This window comes from Podarcis liolepis (genome assembly GCF_965112155.1).
Source record: "Podarcis liolepis genome assembly, chromosome: 1".
In the NCBI taxonomy this organism is placed as follows: domain Eukaryota; kingdom Metazoa; phylum Chordata; class Lepidosauria; order Squamata; family Lacertidae; genus Podarcis; species Podarcis liolepis.
Genome location: NC_139554.1, coordinates 45,265,036 through 45,289,121, shown reverse-complemented (window position 1 = coordinate 45,289,121; position 24,086 = coordinate 45,265,036). Strand labels below are relative to the sequence as shown.

The window sequence follows — 24,086 nt, the reverse complement described above, 5'->3', positions numbered from 1 at the left end:
TGTGCTGTTACAAAGTTTTCAGGGTAATCCTCCATCATTCTGCTGCCGCTATGCTCTAAGCAAAATAGGCAAAGTGTGGCTTGTCATGTCATACAAATAGGAACATGTGGTTTCTTTCACCCAAAACCCCCACGAGTGGTAACCAAGGTTTCTTTTTCACTTATTACTTGTTTTTTTGAGCAAAGGAAACCACAAGGCCAGGTTTGGATAACATGACAAGCCACACTCTGACTTATTTTGTCTGGCACAGTAGGAGCAGAGGGAGGGGGAGCACCATGTTAACTTTTTGTTTTAAACCATGGTTTACTATCACATGAAAGTGAGGTAATTGTGTGAGTGAGTAGGTTCATTGTCCCCTGGTGTTGTTGCTGTACATTTTTAATAACGTGTAAGGAGTGATTGGTGTTAGTGGTTTGGTGATTTAGTGCGAGATATAGGAGGGATTGGGAGGTTAGTTCGCTTCTGTGAGGTGTGGGAATAGAATGGGATGGGTGATACAGCATGAGTAGTGAATTTTGTACAATTTGTGTAATTGAAAAACAGAAGTTGGGTGAATGTTACATACTGTGAGTTAGGATATGACTTGGCAAGTTAGAGAATGAGGAGGGAAGGGGACCCTTACTCAATATGTTTCCAAAATTTGCTTCTGGATTTTGTTTGGTTTTTTAATTATTTTATTAATTTGTACTGCATCACTGTTTTTCAGTTTCATATACTATAGAAAAATTAGTATTTTGTTTTTGTAAAACACTTTGTGTTAGTATTAAGCAGTATTAAGGTAAAGGACCCATGGACAGTTAAGTCCAGTTAAAGGTGACTATGGGGTGGCGGCGCTCATATCACTTCAGGCCGAGGGAGGTAGCGTTTGTCCACAGACAGCTTTCCTGGTCATGTGGCCAGCATGACTTAATTGCTTCTGGCACAATGGGACACCGTGACAGAAACCAGAGCACACAGAAATGCCATTTACCTTCCTGCCTCAGCGGTACCTATTTATCTACTTGCACTGGTGTGCTTTCGAACTGCTAGGTTGGCAGAAGTTGGGACAGAGCAATGGGAGCTCGGATTCAAACTGCTGACCTTCTGATCAGCAATCTGAATAGGATCAGTGGTTTAGACCACAGCACCACCCACTCCCTATTAAGCAGTATATAAATATGTAAATAGAATAATAAATAAATAAAAAGTTGCTGGCTACTACTGACTTGTGAAACTTCTGTCTTATTCCCTGATCTCCCAAAATAAGGAATAAAAAGGTGTCTGACTGGAGCTTATTGCACTTTCAATTAGCAACGAGCATTAATACTTTGCATAAATCAACTAGGAGTATGTTTGCAAAGAGCTGAAAAAGTGCTTTGTATGAAGGGGACAGGGTTTTTTGTTTGTCTGGGCACTTAGTATCCTAGTCGTGGAGTGAATAGGAAACTAGCAATTAAAGTAAAATGCACTGGAATTTGGGTGCTGAAAAAAAAGGGAAATAACAAAATGGCTTCTTTAAGGTTGAATAAAATGGAACTATTTGAATAAGAACAGAAGAGCCCTGCTGGACCCATCCAGTCTAGTAAACTCTTCTCACAGTGGCTAACCAGATGCCTATTGTAAAGTCTGTAAGCAGGTCCTGAGTGCAAAAGCACTTTCACCACTTTTGATCCCCAGCAGCTTATAGTTAATAAATCTGGTTAAATAGAAAAATGTTTCTGAACTACTTAAAATGTGTTCAAAATGTGTTTACTTATTTACCATACCCATTTAAATTTTATTTATTTTACAAACATGTTGCCCCAATAACATAGATCAAACAGACCTGTGCATTCTTAGCGGGGGAAGACTCCAGAGTAGAAGGCCTACATTATTCTTTGTAGTGTGGCTTTTATGTACTGTATATCTTTAACTAACACAGTGTAACAGAATTTCTCCCCCTCTGTTGTATTGATAGCCCAGAGCTGTTGCTGGTTTTAGAGGGACTGTGCGGTATGCGTCAGTCAATGCTCACAGGAACAGAGTGAGTATTAGTACTTGCAATAGCCTGAATGTTTAGTTACTGAAACAATTACAAATGGTGTGATTATCTTAACTTTCTGTTTCACATGTCTTTTTCCTATAGGTGATTTATAATTGTAATACTGCCTGAAATATTTAAATTGTTGGCAAAAGAAAATGTCTACTTATGCACCTTTAATCATACTGGAGGTTCTTAGAATGGAAATAATACTGTGACTGAAATTTGCCAAATAAATTGATTACCATTTTAATTACATGGCATATTAAAAGAGTGCTAATTAATTTTTAGTAGGTATGGATGAAAGGGACACACATGCTCCACTCCCTATGAGAGGTTGATACAGACTAGGGTGGGGTTTGGCTTTGCTGGGAAAATGTTTTTCTGGTGGGATGTGAGAACTGATGGAAAGGATCACAGTCTTTTGGCCACTTTTGACTTTCTTTTTTTATTGAGGTGTTGCACAGCAGATGGTAACTGCTAGCTCTAGATGGTGGGTACAAAAGCACCAACAATATAATTCTCATTGTGATTACAGAAGACAGGTGGGATTCTGTTTATCTGTCTCCAGTTTTAAACCTTGAAGGTTAGCAGGAAGCCTGTTTCTGCTGTTGAACTAAAAGGTGATTTTCAGTGAAATACTAGATAATTATGTAGTTCAGGAAGAGGCAACTCTTCTTGCATATACTTCAAGACATGGCTGTTCACTCATAGCTGGCACAAGCAACTAGCAAGGCAGGCAGCTGATCATGGGTGTTCAGTGGTCCACTAACTGAGCCAATACCTGGACCTTGTACAATCTGTAAACAGCTTTCTTTGTTGGTCTCCTGGAACTTGGTATATCATCAGCAGGGTGGATTAAGGTTCATAGGAATGACACAAGGGTGTATATTTGCTAAGGGCAGACAAAATCTCTGGTTCAGGAGCAGGCCCAGAAAGACCTACAAATACACAAATCACTGCTTATCCAATAATTTAGCAAAGTACTTGAAACCACATAAAATACCGTATTTTTCGCCCTATAGGATGCACTTTTCCCCCTCCAAAAATGAAGGGGAAATGTGTGTGCGTCCTATGGGGCGAATGCAGGCTTCCTGGAGAGCGAGAGGGGTCGGTGCGCACCGACCCCTCTTGCTCTCCAGGCTTCAGGAAGCTCTCTGCAAGCCTTGGGAGCCCGTTGGGAAGTCGCGCTGGGCTCGCAAGGCTTGCAGACAGCAGCCTGCAGCCTGAAACCCGGGGAGCGCAGCAGAGCGCACCCCGGGCTTCAGGCAGCTCTCCGCAAGCCTTGGGAGCCTTGCGGACAGGAGCCTGCAGCCCGAAACCCCGGGAGCGCAGCGGAGCGTGCCCCGGGCTTCGGGCAGATATCCCCAGGCTTGCAGATAGCAGCCTGTTCTGGGGTCGAGGGAAGCTCGGGCTTCCCCTGCCCCAGCCCTGCGCCTGGGGGGGAAATATTTTTTTTTCTTTATTCCCCCCCCCCAAAAAAAAACTGGGTGCGCCCTATAGGGCGAAAAATACGGTAATTTAAGGAAAGAGGTGAAACACATTTAAACTAGTTTCTAGCTTGCTTTGCTTCTATGTATACTTCTGTGAGTATATTTATAGAGTTTCTTCCCCCATCTGTTTTGAATCTATAGAGAACATTTCAACTCTTTAAGCATTGTTTTCTTACAAGTGAGTCTTGCCACAAAATGTTGCAGTGTAGAGTGCTTCTTCTAGGGTTCCAACCAGCCATGTCCTTTCCCAGGCTATGTCTCATTCCATGTCTCCTCCCCTCTGGCAGTCTATTTCCACGCCCCCAATCAGGCCACTGAATGTTCTCAGTCTGTTCTTGGGCTGTTTTGTTTCCCTCACCCACCAAGGTACTTGTGTAAGCCCAAGAGTCTACTAATCTTCTTCCCTGTGCATGGATGGTGCTGATTTATTACGATGGACAATGAAGTGTTCTTATTGGGTTGTTCGTCTTTCACAAGACTCAGGCAGGATCAAAGAATTATGGGAGGTAGACCGTTTCCCCTCAATTTTTCCCTCCTCAGCTCTCACTGTTTTGTTGATTGTTAGTTAGCAGAGTCCTCTTTAACTACTTTCTTCGTTATTCTTAGTTACTTAGTAATTGGCTACTTTTCCTGTCTATTGGTCCTTTTATGCGTCCTCCACTGAGGTGTAAAAAAACAACAACCTTGTCTCCCTGCTAAACATCTTTCCCTGTTCTGCGTTCAGTGTTTTACTTCTATTTTCCATTAATTTCTTAATTTTTATCTTTATTTCTTGTTGCTGGCTATTGTCGTTTTGGCAGATGGGATGCCTTTTATTCCAGCTTTTTTTGCGGTGCAGGCTGCCTCGTGCAGTGACTGCGAGCTGCTTCCCTAACAGCCGCTCTGCGCCTTACCCTCACCGTCCTTTTGGACCCTTTATTCAGCGCATTTGCTTTCCTTCAAGAATTGCTGCTTCTACAGAGAAAGAAAGGGACAAAGAAAATAAGCTTCAACTCCTTGTTCTCCTGTCTGCTTCAGCAGCGCAAAGGGCTGTTTCAACACGTTTCGCGTGCAGTAATATTTGAATCAGCAGTCTGGTTCAGAGGCTCAATTTCCTCCCAATAAATTTCAATGGCGTCCTTAGAGTCTCTGCAAGGTTTGGGTGCCTCTCCGCATAAAAAAGCGAAATAAACATAGAATGTGGTCCTCTGCTTCCTGCAGTCGCTCAAATCACTCCTCCCATGCTAAGGGCCATTGTTTTCCAGTGTTGTCAGTAAGGTAAGGTCTACCCATGTAAACAAATCTCCTTCAGAGCAATCCATGGCTCAGCCACAGAGTGCTGCTCAGTTATCTAGTGAGATTTTACTGCCATCTGCTGGCAATACTAATAATGACATAGCCATATCCTCTGATCCTGAGCCGGAATTTCAGGGTTTTGCTGATGGCCAATTAGGATCTACTGTAATGAGCAAAGTTCATTGCCACCAATGGGTCAAGGTTTATCAGAGGTTTTGAATGTGAACTTGTCTGCTTCTTTAATTGATCAGTTGAAGGATGCCCTTCTTGCCTCCTTATCATCAGACCTTAAGCATGACATGTCCCAATGCTGCCTTTCCTGTGCGTACTAAATCAAAGCTTCTTGTACGCATATGCCACATTCTGCAGGGAATTCCTCCCCTAACGCTTTTCAAGTTATGTCTGAGGAATTACAGGAGGCTGATTTTACTATGCCATTATCTCATGCATCACTGGATGTCTGGGAAGAGCCACAATCTTCCAGGCTGTTTCAAGATTTTCAGGCAGCAACTTTGCTGTGTAAGATTATGAGCACTTTGTCCTCTAAGCAAAGTTTCTGGAAGTTTTGTGTCTTTTCTAACAGATACGAGTCCATCAAGCAACTTCATGCGGGTTCCATCTCTTCTAAAATTGATAGTAAAGGCAGAGCTAGATGCTCCTATGCATTTGAAAAGGACTAATGGATTGGTGAATAAATTATATTCTTTAGAGCCAGAATTTATGGCTCTAAAGAAGTCACTTTCCATTGATCCTCCTTCTGCATCTTTCCTCACATCATTTGGCCCTAAAGGATGAAGATGCTCAATTGCATGATATTACAGATAGGAGCATCGAGTTTGCCCTTCGCGAAGTACATGAGGCTGCTTCATTCTCATTGAGAGCTGCTTATATAGCTTCCTCCTGCACACATGCCTGTGTGGTATGGTTAGAGGATTTGCTCCATAATCCTCCTCAGGATGTGGTCACATCACATCCTTTCAAAACTCATAAAAGCACAAGCCTGCATGGCGGATGCAACTGTGGATGCTATGCAGTTTGCGCCAAGAGCCATATCTGCACAGGGAACAGTGTGCTGCACTTTGTGGCCTAAGAACTGGCAGGCTGACTCTGCCGCTAAGGCTAACTTGTCTGTGATACCTTTTGTGGGAGGCCAGCTACCTGTACTTGGAGAGTCAGCTCTGAAAGATATTTTGGTGTAATCAAAGGATAAGCGTAAGGTTTCTTTAAGTCAGAAGGCTGATAGAAGGTATGCTAGGCATTTTGTTCCATACCCCACTCAGTTTCATTCCTTTCACTGCTCAGGTTCCAGAATAGGCAGTGAGATTCAAGTCTCAACCCTTTAAGCAGCGTTACCAAGGTAGACAGCCATTCCATCACTTTTCTGCCGCCCCAGCCACCAAGGGTGGTAAGCAGCATACTCAATGACCCTGTGTCACAACAGGTAGGGGGGTGCCTAAAATGGCTTCTCCCTACTTGGCAGCAGACCATATGATTTATTATATGCTTGAGTTTTATTATGGAGGGTTCGTTTTCTTGACATGCAAGTTTTTTCATGTTGCTGCATGTTACTTTCTTTACTCTTGTTCCTGTTCACGTGTTAGCTAGGAGGAGGTAGGCCTTGTGTTTAATTTAGTTTTAGATTTTTTGTCATGGTGCTCCTGATTGGCCAGTCCAAAAAACTGGGGAGAAACGGTCTACCACAATTCTTTGCTCCTGCATGATTCTCGTGCAAGAGGAACAGCCCAATCCAAATACTTCATCATCCACCTAATAAATCTACTATTCAGGTAAGACTAATCATCATTTTTAGCTGCATCTTGTCTGTCTGTTTACATGTTGAGATCAATCATTTTTTGCTACATACTTCGCTATTGTGGCGTTAGAATTTTAGCATGTGATACATTGTTTTTGGTAGCACAAGAAAATGGGGAGTTGACTATATAATAACATACTGTCTCTTTTTCTTTAGGAAATGGGACGTCATGATGACCTCTGGTCTTTGTTTTACATGTTGGTCGAATTTGTGGTTGGACAGCTGCCCTGGAGGAAAATTAAGGACAAGGTCTGTTGAGAAATGTACCATTGGAGATAAACTGCAGAGAATGTCTTTGAATATGTTCATGAGATTCCTTTCAATATATTAAAGTTCTTTAAAAACAATGTTTGCTTACTTCAATGCATTCGTTTTTTAATTAACATAGCGGGCATGAGTACAGAATTTCATTAATCTTAGTTAAAAATAATAAAACCCATCTTCTACACAAGGGGTTGGGAACAGGATCTGGTGATCAACCTTCTATGGTTCTAATTTGATAGATGCACAGGGCCACCCTCCAGTCAGTTATCAGTCATACGTTGTCAGATTATTAAACTTCAAAGGAATAATTGGGAACACACTCTAAAAGTACTCCTGATTCTTATTTGCAGAATCTTTGCCGAGTATGCTGGCTGTTTGCCATAATAATAAACATTGACATTGAGAATCTTTGCAGCCACAGCTTGAATTCAACCTGCAGCTGCAAAGATTCCTGTCAAATGCAAGTTCCCACCTTCTGTGGGAATCCAGTCTACTTAGGAGCTCTGAGCTGAACCCAGTGTGTTTGCATTTGGTGCCAAATTAAAAAGACACCTAATTGAAGCCCTGTTTCAGAGGAACAATTGGGAGCACATTCTAGGGCTCCTGAATGTTTCTTCTCAGCCATAACTTTACTGATCTCACATCTGATATCATATGATGGCTGGGGAAAAATGGATATTGTTGGACAGATTATGCTCTCTGGTGTGCCTAATGTGGCCTGCAGGCTGGAAGTGCCCCCATGTTTGTGCTACACAATCAAGCCAGTGTCTTTTGTACATAATTTAATATATCTCTTCACTATATCTGACCAGCTGTTAGTTCCCCACTTGCTGTTTGGAGAAGAGCAACTTGGATCTTGGCAGAAGTTCAGTTTCATTTCAAATGGCTCTTTATGTGTTTTTAGGCTTAAATTAACAGGGAGGTATATCCAAGAGCATTTGTTTTATTTTAAAGATGGTTCGTGTTAAAGCTTGTTACAGACCTTTACCTTTAAAACCAGAGCTATTAATTTTGATCTGAATAAAGATTAGAAACTCAGATTTGATATGGTTACTGAGGACCCTAATGTGTTGAGAAAAACTCATTCATATCCTCAGAACCTATCAAATCTATGCTTCAGGTAAGAGCATTTGTCCTATCTGAGGTCCTACTATGCAGAGAAGAAGTTAAAATAATACAAAATATACTCTAATGTAAGAAAGAAGAAAGGAAAGTAAGGGAGACACCTGCTCCAGTTGGGCTGTCTTCTCGCCTGGCCAACTGTATTTTCATTTATTTGTTTAGCATTTTAAAATTCTTTACTGCTTTCAGTTCCTTTGCAGAGGGGTGGCATATAAATAAATAATGTCTATAAGGAACTGAAGGAAAGTATGGTAAATATTTCATTTTCCTACTTGTAGGAGCAAGTGGGCTCCATAAAAGAGAGGTATGACCACCGGCTGATGCTGAAACATCTCCCTCAAGAATTTAACACCTTTCTAGATCACATTTCTACTTTAGATTATTTTACTAAACCTGACTACCAGGTATGATTTTTTATGCCTTAATTTTATGTCTTATTGGAAACCCATGTCTTGTTAAACATGCATTCACACATCTGTTCCAATGAGTAGCAATAGCTAATTAGGTACACTATCATTATACCTTACTTTTGCCTCTTGTGTTTTGTCATATCGTACTTAGACAAATCCATACTAACTTTTTTACGGGACTTCTAAAGTAAAAATTGACAAGCAGCTGAAGTGAATGGTTTCCTTTTTACTCTTTTTAAGCTGCTTTTGCATGTTTTATTGTGTCTTTAGTCTGGTGTCTAAGACATATCTCAATACATTGGACATATTTAAATACATTGAATATCTTGATTTCCAAACACAATTCAGATCTCCACTGCATGTTTTGTGCAGTGTGCATATGAAAGCATTTTTCTGCAGGAATTGTACCCCTGTATCAGTTAGAGAAATTAGCTGATGAGGCAGAATTCTACAATGTTCATATTTGGGTAGTTTTGCAAAGATTTGCAGAAGAAATTGGAAAGTAGTTTTAAAAATAGAATATATCAAAGCGTCTAGTTCCTCATTTCTCCCATTGTATTCTTTGTGCTTGCTCATACAGTGTTCTTTTTATTGCCCACTTCCTGTTAATCCTTATGCCACAATATACACTGTACTTAACCTGTAATAGAAAACAGGTGTAAGAAAATGTCTTGCGATGACATGTAAATATAACGGCTTCAACTTGTTAATGAAACCTGTCCATCATTTGAATGCTGTGTTGCCTTTTTTAACAGATATCAATATAATGTCTGCCTTTCATAGGATATGAAATATTCCTCTTCTCCAAGGCCTTTGGCAAATTAAACAATTTATGGTCTTTTAAACTGTTGAGTGTCATTGTTTGTTACTGTGTTGTGTAGTTTTGTGTTTTTATAATGTAAACTGCCCTGTGATCCTTGGCTGAAGTGTCTAGAAATTCAATAAATAAATAATAGGATTTTATTTTATTTTTTAAAAAAAGTGTTCATGAATGGCGTGAAAGAACAACTTTCGTGAGTTTTCTAAATGTAACCTGGGAGCATACCAACTCTTCTCTTTTGTTTATATAGCTTCTCATGTCCGTCTTTGACAACAGCATGAAGACTTCTGGGGTGACTGAGAGTGACCTATTTGACTGGGAAAAGAGTGGAGCTGATGGCTCTTTAACAACCACCACTACTTCAACTACTCCTCAACTGCACACTCGTCAGACCCCAGCTGCCATAGGGTATGTCCTTTTGTTGTCATCCAGTTAATGAAGTGACATGTGACATTCTGGATAGTAGGCATTCTTTCTCTGTCCTAAGACCTTGATCTAAAGGCATCTAGACTTCTCTTCCTTATGTGATAGCATTGTAATGGTGAGGGAACCAGATGTACTTCTTCCATAACCAGGTGTTGACAGACACTCTGGAGAGCTTGCTTGGAAGAATCTTTCATACTTCTCTAAAAAGTCAGTGCTTCTGTTTTGAATAGTTTTAGGATGGGATTATATGTGATTCTCATTCTAAATTGTGTTGCAGCATTAAGAAAAACAGATTGCTCTGTTTCCATTTGGGAGAGTACCTGGAGAGTGTACTACTACCCAGATAACTTTGTGAACAGCCTAGAGGACTTTGTTGAATAGGTGACAAAATTTAAAACTTCGTATTAATTCTGTTGGTTATAGGTAACAAACCCATTAATGTAGATTACATATCTACATATCTCCTGGCATCCCCCCACCTTATAGCATTCTGGCAAAATAACACAATACAGTCATACCTTGGTTCTAGAATGCCTTGGTATGCATATGTTTTGGCTCCTGAATGCCAAAAACCCGGAAGTAAGTGTTCCAGCTTTCGAATGTTCTTTGGAAGCTTCCACGACTTCCGATTGAGTGCAGGAAGCTCTTGCAACCAATCGAAAGCCGCACCTTGGTTTTTGAACGGTTCCTGGAGTTGAACGGACTCCCAGAACGGATTAAGTTCGACAACCAAGGTACCACTGTACCAGCATTCTAATCTTGCTCCTGCATGCTGCACTATGGCTAGGGAAGATGCAGAAGCATAGAGCTGCCCTTCAGTCTCGGAATTGATGGCAGTGTTCTGAGTTCAGATTCCCTGAGGTTTGAGCTGAAAGGAGGTAGAGTGTACAGCCAGTAGAGAGTAAAGCTCTGTTTAGAATCTGTGTGTGATACCAGGTCTGACCAATCCAGGTGCTTCTTACTTGCTGCCAGATGGAAAGCCTGAACCCTGAAGAGTTCTGAGGATGGCACACACACTATAGCTTATTAGATGAGGCCTGAGACCTTAAGGATCATGGTTTAAACTCTTAGAGTGTAGATGGGAACCTGTGGCCCTCCTGATGTTCCTGGATTGCAGCTTTCATCATCACTGACCATTGGCTCTGCTGTCTTATAGTCCAGGGGAAGAAGGGCGGGTGTAACCTGTGCTGCATCCTTGAGTCAAACTTTCATATTGCAATACTGTTTCTTTGTTATTTTTCTTCTTCTTAATAGAATTGCAAATGCTACACCAATACCAGGAGATATGTTGAGAGAGAATACAGATGATGTGTTTCCAGATGAACATCTTAGTGATGGTGAGAATGGTATCCCTATCGGAATCTCTCCAGAAAAGCTACCAGAGTCTCCTGGACATCATCTTCAGGAAAAGGATGTGTGGGAGGAAATGGATGCAAACAGGAATAAGATAAAAGCAGGTGTCCATAAAGTAAGTACTATAATTGAGCAGACAATAACATTCAATTCTTTTTTGGTTCTATATCTTAATATTTGCTTTAATGGATCAAATAAAATCACTATAATATCAGCAAGTCAGATGTCATGGGAAATGAAGAAGCTGGGAATGTTGGGGACAACTATGTCATTTGTCCCAGCATTTGATATATTTCTTTTAACATTAAGGTTTTATTTTCTGCTATTTGATAAAGAGTTGTTCATTCCTGAAAGCCATACGAGACCGTGAACTATATAAGATAGTGGACATCTCTGTGTCCTGTTTCAGTGGTTTTCATGAGTTAATTATGCTTTCTTCTGTTTGTCCTGAAACCTACTGACAGCTTTCCATTTGATGACTCAAGAGTTCTAGTGTGTTGAGAGAATTGTTTATTTGTTTATAATTTTATAAACCTACATTTGCTCTTCCTTATTGTGGTAGTTCTTTTCCCCCATCGCAGAACTCTCCATTTTTAAGCAAGTATTCTTGAGGAAGATACTGTTTCTTCCTGATAATTTGTTGTTATTTTCTATATCTACTCCAGCTCTGTGCTAACTTTTGAGCATGGCCATAACTGCATTGTATTCTTTATATTGCTTCACCTTAGGTTACATAGTAGTATTGTGAAAATATATTCTTTTTATAAATTATTTCCTAATTTTTGTTAAATTGCTAAGGACACCTAGCTGGCATTACAGTGAGCAATTTTACTGTGGCCCCAGGCACAGCATTTGGGACATATATCAGAGTATATACTTGAAGTAGGCTAATTTTAACCCCATTGTTCATTACTTTATGTTTTCACCTTTTGACCACTGATCACAGGAATAAGCTGAAGATTCAGCTTTGTCTTCTGTGGCTGCTTGTTTCTGTAGCATATTACAATCTGTCTCCCTGATGCTTGCATTGGTCACAGCTAAGGTGGCACAAAGTATTGCTATTTTAGACAAAACAGTCCTTTCTTAGAGCTGTAATGGGACATGTAGTTCCTTCTGTGTGGGGGTAGGGATGTTGGGTAGAGTTCAGTTGTTCTGTTCCACAGATGGAAAATATTTCAGTTTGGTGAGCACCTCTGCTAATGGAAGGAGCGGTACATCTCCTTGCCTCAGCTGCTTCACAAATAATCTGCTCTGAAGAGTTTTGGGAACCCTTCAGAACAGCATGGAAGGTGGCAGGCGGGAGGTAGAATTAGTGAAAAAACCTCATTGATTCTGTTAGCAGAGGCCTCTGCTAAATGAATTGTATAAGAGCAGCTATAGAATCACAGAACTGTAGAGTTGGAAGGTACCCAAGGGTCATCTTGTCCAATTCCGTGCAGTGCATGAATCTCAGCTAGAGCATCCATGACAGATGGCCATCCAACCTCTGCTTAAAAACCTCACATGAAGGAGAGGCCACAACATCCCGTTGCTCCATCTTCCCTGTGACAGCTCTTTAGATATTTGTGTTTGCTAGTGGGATCAGCTGTGTGTGAGTGAAAGCAGAAAACATTAAAACTTAATTTTTGAAAATCAGTGATAGAGTATATTGTTTGCAACTTAGGGGCCTCTGTTTCAATCCTTGTCTTTCCACATAGGGCTAGGAAAGACTCCTGCTTGAAACCTCAGATTGCTGCTATTGAGCTTAGTCTAATTTGAAATAAGGCAGTTTTCTATGTTCATTAGTATCTAAACCCTGGATGTTAGGTAGTATATAGGGCTGCTTTTAGATATGGATACTGATTTGGAGTTAAAGTCCACAAGCAAACAATTTCAAAAGCACATTTACAGAAGACTGCATATTAGCCACAAGCAAAATTGAAAGTTCATGTGGAAATTAGTTAGTTCTGGTGGTAAATGAAGTTGAGCAGCGATCATTCTGCTGCAGTTCTGACTACATTTAGCATTGCAAGCCTATCAAATAGAAGAACTGAAAGTGTTTTGACAGAATGAAAAGCCGGGATGCCAACAACTAAATGTTACATTTTGTGTCTTTTACCTGATATTTTATAGTTCTCTTATGGTGTTTTTAATCACAGGCTGCTACAGAAGAGGAAAACAGCCATGGACCAATTAATGGCATGCTTAATGCACCAAGCCTTGGTTCTCCAATTAGAGTCCGCTCAGAGACCACACAGCTAGATCGGGATGTTCCTCTGGTGCGGAAGCTACGATCAATTCACAGTTTTGAACTGGAGAAACGTATGACCTTGGAGTCCAAGCCAGATACAGATAAATTTCTGGAAGTCTGGTATGTAATGGCTTTTGTTTTGCTAAGCTTTCTTAGCAGTTGCTTTGCTTATAGTGAGTCATCTTTAATTGATTAGTTATTTGGCACAGATTTCACTGTTACTCATGCCATATGATTGACCCTACAAATGCAGGGAAAGTAAAGGCAGGTTTTGGAAATGGGGAGCCAGTAATTCATAATATAATTTGAGAAATCCACTTCTAAAAGATTACTTAGAACAGGGGTAGCCAACATGGTGCCCTCCAGATGTTCTTGCACTATAGCTCTCATAATTCCTGGCCATTTGACATGCTGAGTGTTGATGAGAGTTGTAGTCCAAGAACAACTGGAGGATGCCACAGGAGCTACCCCAGAACATCTACTAGAAATAGAAATGTAATGATATTGATAACAAATGGCCTAATTTATCTACATTAGATAGTATCCTGTTATTTTTCACTTAACATGGTTTACACAATCCTAATTTGCTTGATCATGTTTCCTTAATTTCTCTCAACGTTCCCAAGCATGGAGAAGAAGAAAAGAGAGTTGAATCCTGGCAAAGAATCTGCTGTTGCAGCTTTTCAAAAACCACCCATGCCTCCAGTTGCTTCCAGTCATGAGCATGTTTGGCACTATGATGAAGAATACCTACCTGAAGCTTCCAAGCCCGTTTCTGGCAGCTCTCCAGAACAGGGTGATGGTGTTGTCAGCAATGGATATGTGGCAGTCAATTTGAGTTCCTGCCAGCAGGAGGTTGACTCCAAGGAATGGGTGATAGTGGATAAAGACAGAGACTTGCAGGATTTCAGGACTAATGGAGTTTTAGGGCATAAAACAACTGGAAGCCCCTCTGATGAGGAGCCTGAGGTGCTTCAAGTCCTTGAAGAGCCCCCACAAGAAGATAAGCTTAGAGCTCATACCAAGAATACAGCTATGGGAGCAGCATTGGATCTAGATATTGAGTGTCATGGTACAGCCGCTTCTGAACAGTTTACAGATCAACTAGAACTCCCAGTTGGAACTGCTGGTCATCTTCTTGCAGTCACACCCACAAGCCTAATGGAGGCCCAAGCAGAAGGGGCTCTTACTCCAGTAAGTGAACTGTTAATAGCTGTAGCTCATCTCTGTTGTATTCAGACACTGTGAGAAATCTTTAACTGAAAGCATGAGATCTGAAGCTTAATCAAAATACTGCATAGAGATAATATCCTGCTTGCAGTCAATTTAAGAAGAGTATGATAGTTAATTGCACTTTGTAGAAGCAATTTTTCAGGGTTTAGCATGTATTTCAATAACGTCCACAACTCTCAATTTTGATTTAATTAAGATTCATGCTAAGAAAGCACAAGAATGATGGTATGTTTGAGAATTATCGAAAATACAATGGTACCTCTAGTTACAAACTTAATTTGTTCCGGAGGTCCGTTTTTAGCCTGGAACTGTTCTTAACTAGAGGCGTGCATTCGCTGCTGCTGCTGTGCCGGCACACGATTTCCATTCTAATCCTGGGGCAAAGTTCTCAACTCGAGGTAACTCTTCCAGGTTAGCGGAGTTTGTAACCTGAAGCATTTGTAACCTGAGGCGTTTGTAACTCGAGGTACCACTGGACTAAGGTTTTGCAATGACGTAATATAAATAAAGTAAAGCGAGATGAGCGCTGCAACCCCAGAGTCGGTCACGACTGGACTTACTGGTCAGGGGTCCCTTTACCCTTAATATAAATAATGTTGTTCCTTTATCGAAGAAAAAAGTGGCTTGTTCAGTTCCAAAAACCACTTTTGAAATATAAAAAACATGAGGAATGCACCTAGTTTGAATAATTACCTGATATAATTTAACTTTTATTGAATTCTATTTTTATTACCAGAGGCCAGTAACTGTTGATTGTAGATACTGAAGTATTTTGAAAAAAATTAACCCACCCACCCAGGTGTAAACTGTTGTTTTCAGTTCTCTGGTTCTTCACAGCCCACTGTCTATTCAGTTCTTCATCACTTTTGCTTACTTTGAAACTCTTAACCTTTCTCAACAGTATAACTCTGTCTCTGTCTGTTCTAATCAGCATCACGTGGCTGCCAGTATTTACTCTTTGTAATATTGGTTACTGGAGGAAACAAAAATTCAAAGCTACAGAGAGCAGACCGAAATAAAGTGATCTTTATATATTTGAAGCATTTTCTTTTTTCCTTGCCATGTTGTTCTCACAGCTCAACTCACTTCACATGCTGCATTTCTCCATCCCAAGAATTTCAAGTCCCATCCTCCGTACCCTGAGCCCTATAACCCACCTCACCACCCACCCGGACCCTGTGAAAGAGGCTGGCTTTCCAAGGAGTCAATCAGGAGACAGCCACTCTTCCTCTTCCTGGTCAGCTGCCCGTAGGCAACTTCCTGTCATTCCCAGTGGAAACAAGTTCCCCCCTGTCATTCGCATCTCAAAAGCACAACTTCAGCAGGTGAATGCATCTTCATCTAAGCAACTACACTGTGTCAGTCATTTGCCATGTTTTATGGGTTCCCAGCTACTTTGCAATGCTCAAAAAGTAGACTTATGTACTCTAAATGCTTACCTTTTGAAAACATTGGTCTTGGGAAATAAAAATAATAACTTAAGAGATGTAAACTTCAGACAAAAGCACTAATTAAATATGCAGAGGCCAGAGCAGGAAAAAATCCATTAAGCTGATTTACTATGCAGAAAATGAAATTTCTTAATTTTAAGAAACGATGAATGAGAACCTCTGTAGTTTTAATCTTAGGTTAAAGCAGTGTCAGTAGATAACAGCCAGGAAGCATAGGTGACTTGAACATTTTTTTAAATGAATATACTAAAGTAAGTGTGTGTGTGTGTGTGTGTGTGAGAGAGAGAGAGAGAGAGAGAGAGAGAGAGAGAAGGCATAGGGAACTTGTAGCCTGTAGTCAAATTAGGCCCAACAAGGATCCTAATTTGGTTCACAAGGCCATTTCTTGCAAACCACACCTACCTATGACAACCCTGACAACATATATGACATTGGGGTAAATTAGGTAAAGATGAGGCCAAAAAGAAATAATTGGATGCTTAAAGTGCACTCTTGATTGTCCCTTGGAAAGTGGGGCTCACTAACTCTACTGACAGTGAGCTCTTTTGAAGTTTCCCATATGTCACTGTGGTTTGGGTTCTGCTTGTGTCTGCAAACAAATTATTTTCCTCTGTAGACTAGCTTTGCATAGAGCTTTGCTAGTCTGCAGAGGAAAACTGACCATTTGCAGGCATGGTTCGAATCCAAACCATGTGTGCAAACAGACAATGCAGGACTTGCTGTCAAAGTGCATCGTGGGATGTGTGGGAGGTCAGGATCTAGCCTACCGGATGGAAAAAAATATTGACTCTTGTGTTTGAGTCTTATTTCCCAATTGATAGAACTAACAAAATTGTTAGGTATTTCCACAGCGAATAGGAAGCTAAAGTGTATTGCCCAGGGCACTAAAATGAATGGTTGGAGTATGTAGCATAGGGGAAAGTAATATAGAAAATGCTGAGAACATAATATCCAAGCTATTTTTCTTTCCAGGCAAAAATACCAGTGTTCAAAATAATAATAGCACATAGAATTGTTAATAGCAGCTGAGGAACTTATACATGAAATGACTATTAAACAGTGTGGTTTTAACCTCTCATTTTAATCCATCCCACCAAAATACTGTCGTGCGTATAGGACATTCCAGCAGAGCTCTTCATTTTGCTTTATATACAAAATAACATTGGTTTCAATTGTCATATTCGGTCACTGGATTAAATCATCACTGCATTCTGTGCTGGAGCATGTAGATTTACTTGCATATATTGAACTTGGATACTTTTAGTTTGTTACTTGGTTTCTGAATTTTTTTAATGCTGAAACTTCAGTAGGGTTTAATATTATTGCTACTGGGAAGACTATAATCAAAATCATGATCCCATCATTGTTTTAATACATATGTTGCTGCAGTCTTTCTAAAGCTGAGCAAGTCTTAGTCTGGTCAATTCCTGTATAAGAGATAGCCTTGAATTTAATGGAAGAAAGCATGGATATATATGATCTGCTTTTAGAAAGATAATGTATTTTAGAAGCTCACCTAGAATAGTACTGTGTATCATATTTTGTGTCCTGAGGCTAGAATGCAGTTTTACTTTTCTAATACAGTATATGTCTAACAAATGGCAAACATTGTATCAGATAAATTTCTGGCAATATAAAAATAGGAAAGAACATTAAGTTTTTCACTAAATGAAAAGCTAAGGAATAGACTAGACCAGTTGTTCCCAAGGGGGGATGAATAATGCCGCCTTATTACCCTCAAACTTCATTGGGGAGCCTCCATTGGTTTCCAGTTTCCTCCATGGGCAGCAGTCGTTCCGTTTATGTAGAGGCAATAGATTACAGTTTCCAAAAGGCCAAGGCACTGTATACTACCAGTGATGAATATTCCCTTTTGGGCAAGGTGCTCAAAAAGGTGGTGGTAGTCCTGCATCAGACAAGTTTGGAGAAAACTGGTTGCTTGGATGCATTCCTGGCTGGCTTCAGGCCTGGTCATGGTACTGAAGCTGCCTTTGGTAGCCCTGGTGGATGGCATGTCGCGGGAGAGAGATGGGGGGGGAGTGTGACCCTGTTCGTTGTCTTTGATCTCTCAGGGGCTTTCAGTACGGTTGACTGTGGTATTCTGGAATGTCTCAGGGAGGTTTCCTGCTTGGCAGGGGGTTGGACTCGATGGCCCTTGTGGTCTCTTCCAACTCTATGATTCTATGATTCTAAGTGGGGTGGGCACTCTGTTTCAGAGGTTTTGCTCATACTCCTAGGGTTGTTTCCCAAATGTAGCTATGAGAGGCTACTCTTCAGCACCATGGGAGTTGTTCTCACATGGTTCCATCTTGCCCCCCTTGGTATTAAACATATATATGAAGCCTCTGGGAGCTGTCACCAGGGGATTCGGAGTGAAGTGCTATCAATATGCAAATGACACCCAGCTCTGTCTTTCTGTACCATCTGAATCAGGAGAGGCAGTTGAAGTGTTAGACTGGTTGGTTCACGAGCTACAGTCCATTTTGGACATAAATGACTTGGTCATGTTGTGGCATCTTGCAGATTAGATTATTGCAATGCACACTATGTTGGGCTGACTTTAATGATGACTTGGGTACTTCAATTAGTTCAAAATAGGGTAACCAGATTACTGACTAGCTCCTCATAGAGATGCATCTGGCATCTTCATTACACGGCTTTTGGTGAATGCTGAAGACACACCTCTCTACCTAGCTTTTGATATCTGGGGTGTATATTTTAAGGACCCACCTTATTTCCGAGGTTGTAAATTATTTTCAACTGTTTTCAATATTGTGTGTTTTAATAATAATAATAATAATAATAATAATAATAATAATAATAATAATATACAGCATAAAACAAAACTGACAATGAGTAAACTCCACCTGCAGGCTTACAATATAAACAGACATGTGGAAAAATGGAAGGAATTAGGGAAAGAAAGCACCATGGAAAAAGACAAAATATAAATTAAATATAAAAGACTTTAGCTGTGGAGGTGTAACTTCCATAACCTTGAAAACAATTGTACTGTAATAATACATTTAACTCTACAACTTTCATATTTCAAATAAAAAGGACCAGTGATTAAATCCCAAAGTTTAATCTGTTTTAGTCTTTTAACTTTTGTATGTTTTAAAGTAGGGTTATATTTTTTTCCTTGATTTTGTTTTTTTATCTTTTTGTAAGCCTTTTTGAGGCTTTTTACAATCAAGCAGTGTATAAATTTTATGAAATAAATAAGTTCAGTAATACAATATTGGGCATTAACTTCAAAGGCATTTCATTATTGCGGGGGGGGGGGGGCGCAGCGCATATGTTGCCCTTCAAACTACTTTTGAATTTGATTTGTTCAGCCTCAAAACCCAAGAACCCTTCAGTAGGTGATAATGGAATTAGGGGGATGGAAAAGAAAAGCTTTTGTCTCTCTGTTACAGCAAGAAGGACCTTTGTTCTATTACCCTGCTTAACCTGAGCATGAACAAATGGGTCCTTAAAATTGGTTGCTTAGTGCAAAGTTTTCCAGTTGCTGGAGTAGGGAGGAAGGCCCACCGATTTCTTATACTATAGCAAGGCTAACCAGCAGTTCTGGCTGCTCTAAGCTGTTTTATTACCATAATGCCCTTTAAAAAGAATCTCTATCGATAATGAGAAGGCCTCTTTTAAGTATTGACTAGGTATCATAGTTTTGACTTAATTTTTATTCTTATGGAAAAAACCATTGTTTCAAATCATTGCTATCTTTCCTACTTTAAATAATATCACTTAGTCTTTGCCCACCAGAGGGAGACAGTGAGCTATTTTTTCAATGAGCGTTTCTTCAGTCATGTGAGCCACTGCATGATTAAAAATAGAAATGTCAATTTCTAAAAAATCTCTTTTCATAACAAGCCTATAACTTAAATGGGAGATGGTAAAAAGTCAGAAATTAAATTTTTGATTGTTATCATTTTCATAGTGTCAGCTAATACCCATATGATGATGGCTTCCAAATCTGTTCTCTATCACCTCTTTCTGTTTGGTCCTATATCTCTGTGTTGCTGATTTATTTTCCTGAATGCCTTGTCATTCTCAAAGACAGAAGACTTACTATTTCTGCCTAACCCCCAGCCCTACCATGTGAGAAGTGTAGCTACATTTTGTTTAGCTTCATTTCCTAACTCATAAGCATGCAACCTTAGTCACCTTCAGCAGTTACAAATGTAAATATTTATTTTTGCTGTGTAGTTTAGGAAATAGCATGATTTTCCGATTAAGAACCTACGTGCTAGCAAGGAAAGAATTAAAAACCATGAGTACTATTCAAATAACACTTATTCAGAGTATACCCAGTGAAATTAATGAACATGTCTTAAGTTAGGTTTATTAATTTCAGTGGATCTACTCTGAATAAAACTTAGCTGAATATCATTCTAATCCTCCCCACCCACCCCGGTCAACAATGTGGATGATAATGTTAATTACTATAGAGTAATGATGAATAGGTCAGTCATTGAGATACTGAAATTGAGATGATAGTGAGACCTCTAGGTAAATATCGGAGAGGCAAGTGGCAATGCAGGATTAGCCGAGGCAAACGTTCTGGAGTAGAAAGGTATCATTGAGTGCCATCGTTCTCTACATGGTAATGAGAGATACAGATTTTGATGAAGTTACTCAGGAAAAAAAATGTGCAGAAAGAGAATAGCAAGGAACCAAGAATGGAACCCTGAAGAACTCCACAAAACAGTGGGAAGGCGGAAGAGGACCATATTTCTGTGGAAATGCTGAAAGAGTGATCCAGCCAGGATAAGGACAACCATCTATGAACAGAGTCATAGGGGGTCAGCCGTATCAAACACCACATAAAGATTGAGTTGGATGAGGACAGAGCAGAGATCTGTAGAGCTGGCAGTGAGGAGATTAGTGATTTTGATGAGGACTGTTAATGTTACCACACACAAACATACATTGAATTGCCATGTAAACCCTAATTTACAACCCAGCTAAAAAAAATTCTGTTGTCTTCCAGTTTTTTTCCAGTAGAGATTGCACCAGTTGGCCCAGCACAGAGATACAAAAATATAGGGCTGTGTAGTTGTGCAAGAGCAAGTTATCTATTACTTGTCTTTTTGAACCTGAAAATATGATATGGCAATATGTAATTTCAAAGCCAATTAAAAATCTTTTCTGTAATATCATTTCTTTCTTCCTGTTTTCTGTCTAGGTTACAATACCCAGACCATCAATGGCATCCACACAGTCTGCTTCTGAGAGTTTTCATTTTGGCCAGCAACTAGAGAAGAAGGACCGGGATCCTCGGCTTTTGGAACATACTGTTGAACTTTCCTCTCCTAAGGAGAACTTGGTTGGCTTGGCAGCGGCAAACGATGCACTAACTCTTAGTGGCAGTAGAACAGATGTAGTACACAAGTTAGACCAAAACCTAGAGGCAATTGGAAAGGATGAGTGTATTGAAGAATGTGTTGGAATCCAAGATCATAGCCAAACAGACCTACTTGAACAATACATGAAGAGACAAGGAGAAAATCTCTTCGAAAAAGTGGAAGAGAATCAGCTTCCTGTGGCTTATGAAAATGATATTGAAATACAGATTGAAGGACCATGTTCAACTGCTCAAGGAAACACTGAATCTGTATTGGATGGTCCTCTGGCTGTTACAGAACCTGAAGAACTGAGGCCAATTCCTTCCTCCTCCTTGCCAAATCAGGATGCAAAACAGGAGTTACAGAAGCAGTCAGCAGCTGAAACATCAGATGTTTCTTTATCAAGAAGTACCGACCCATTTGCTCAAAAACAGGAAAGCCAAGTAGTACCAGTGCAAGAAAATGGTTTCCATGATGATGGGGATATTGATCATGCTGAAGAATTGCAATGCCAACAGGTGAACCTTGCCACCTTTTTGCACCAAGAGGGGAAAGAAGAGCAAAATGTCCAGAGAAATGGAGAATTGTTGCACTCCAGTTCAGAGAATGAGAGTTCTAATCCATCCAAGAAGGAGTTAGTTAGATCTGCATTCGTGGCTAGACAGAGTCGCATTCCAGTTTTAGCACAAGAGGTAGACTCCTCATCAGAATCGTCTCCTGTTTCAGCAAAGGAGAAGCTGCTTCTTAAAAAGGCTCATCAGACAGACTTGGTTAGATTACTTGTAGAAAAGAGACAGCTCAAATCTTTCCTTGGTGACCTCTCAAGTGCCTCTGACAAGTCACTGAAAGAAAAAGTAGTTGCTGGTCCATTACCGCTTCCTGAAGATGTGTTGTCCTCCTTTTCAAAACTGACACTGGACACTCATTTGCACAGCCAAGTAGAGGAGAGTTTTTTGTCACCAAGCAATCCTCAGTCCAGAAAGAGCAAAATCCCAAGACCCGTATCTTGGACTCCCACAGATCACGTTAGCAGTTCAAATTCAGCTCAGTTTTTTCCTCGTCCACCACCAGGAAGACCACCAACAAGGCCTGGAGTAGAAGCCAGGTAAGTAAAAACAGCTACACCTTTGAAGCAGATTTGAGCAGTTGGGGGAGGGCTTTGTATGATACCATGCAAATTGCACTAAGTACTCTCTGCCCCCCCCCCAAATACCTGCAGTCAAGCTTATGTGCATACACACATACAGAATATTTTTCTCTTTCAAAATTCAGAAAAAAATTACCTGAATAAGAACATTAACAACATTTGTATACAATGTTAATTTAAAACACTAGGTTTCTAAAACATTTTGCTTCTAGATTTAAGTGAACCTGGATTGCCTATAAAGACCTAAGAGTACACACCAAGTGAGCTGGATATGATAGTAAGAAAATCAAGCTGTGACTCTTGATATAAACCACTCCTTATCATGTATCTTTGGGTAATGCCATTAAGAAAACACCTTTTCTGTTACCATTCCTTGTCTGATTTACCCAAAAACCAACCAACCACTCAACCAAGAACTGATCATATGCTTTTTCTTAAAGCTGGACCTTTGACTATTAAATATTTAAAGGACATAATAGCAGAATGTAAGCGGAAACAAAATATTTTTTATTTGTAGCTTTTCTTTCAAGCAAAAGCTTTTCCTGGGTGGTGTTTACAAGGTAATGCAGATTATGGCTGAGAATCATGGCTTTTCAGAGACTTTGAAGACGGTATGAGACAGCTCTTGCTTTTTGCGCTACACTCTCTCTCTTTTTCCTCTTGTCCCGTTAAACAGGGTTTTGTACTGCAGGAAATTGTAACATGCTGCCTTCAAGTCACAAAAAAATTATCACCGAGGAACAATAGCCAAGACCTGATTGTCCTGACCAGCACTTGTACAGATTCTGAATACAGATTGCATTCTTATAGGCTTTGTAGCCACACTTACTGAAGTTTAAAAGTTGCTTTTAGGATGCTAAATTGGGTGTCAAATACCAGATTTTGCATTTTACAGTGAATGCATGCAGTATACTTATTCCTATGTATTATTTATTCAATTTATTTATTTACTGCTATGTCATTTAAAAAAATCAAATCAGTTTACAGCAATAAAACTTAAAAATTATGCAATAAAAACCATAAAAAGTTAAAAAATTAAAAGCATACATCAGTTAACCATTGTGGAAGGATGTATTCTTAATCGCCCACATAGGCCTTGTGGAATAGTTTCAGGAGGCATTTAAAAGTTGGTGCAGAAGCTGCCTGCTGAATCTCTATTGGCAGAGTATTCCACAGGACTGGGCTGATGGCATCAAAGGTTCAGTTTCTTGTGCTTGTCAAATGAGTTCTTGCCTGGATGCAAGAAGAGAGGGAGCCTGCTGGATCACATGAGGGAGGCCTTTCCTCTTTGGTGTTATCACTAAAAAAGCTATATTCCTTGTATCTACCCATCCCATCTCAATGATGGAACAGAGAGCGGGACCTCAGGTTGATTTCAGGACTTGGACAGCTTCCTGTAGGATAAGGCAGTTCTTGATTTGCCTTGGTCCTTTTACAGTAGCACATTAGGCCAGGCCTGGAAATAAGTAGTAAAGATGCCACATTGTAGTAGTAGTTATTGTAGAGTTAATGCATTCATTGCTTTTGACAAAAGTACCTCAAAGTGACCTATAAGAATAAAAAATCCATACCAATACAACATTTAAAATCGCAACAATACATTAAAAGTGGCCATCTACTAATTATAATTAATCAGATTACTCCATCCCATACACAACATAAGCACGATCACCAAGAAATACATAGCTAAAATTTCCACAGG

General features: G+C 40.0%; 1 protein-coding gene across 4 annotated transcripts in view; it reads left to right on the top strand.

Moving 5' to 3' along the window:
* The window catches only part of TTBK2 (tau tubulin kinase 2), a 47,327-nt gene that overhangs the window by 14,390 nt on the left and 8,851 nt on the right, over positions 1-24,086 (top strand). For 3 of the 4 annotated variants that reach the window (XR_014526914.1, XM_083506251.1, XM_083506249.1), the window contains exons 7-15: positions 1,937-2,002; positions 6,737-6,829; positions 8,245-8,370; positions 9,447-9,604; positions 10,877-11,090; positions 13,114-13,325; positions 13,832-14,399; positions 15,515-15,763; positions 21,078-22,342. Coding sequence is in view for 3 of the 4 variants with exons in the window: in XM_083506251.1 (XP_083362377.1) it covers positions 1,937-2,002; positions 6,737-6,829; positions 8,245-8,370; positions 9,447-9,604; positions 10,877-11,090; positions 13,114-13,325; positions 13,832-14,399; positions 15,515-15,763; positions 21,078-22,342 (2,951 nt within the window). In the remaining variant the exon portion in view is untranslated. The remainder of the gene's footprint in view (positions 1-1,936; positions 2,003-6,736; positions 6,830-8,244; positions 8,371-9,446; positions 9,605-10,876; positions 11,091-13,113; positions 13,326-13,831; positions 14,400-15,514; positions 15,764-21,077; positions 22,343-24,086) is intronic. The other variant, XM_083506250.1, reaches the window with a different exon arrangement.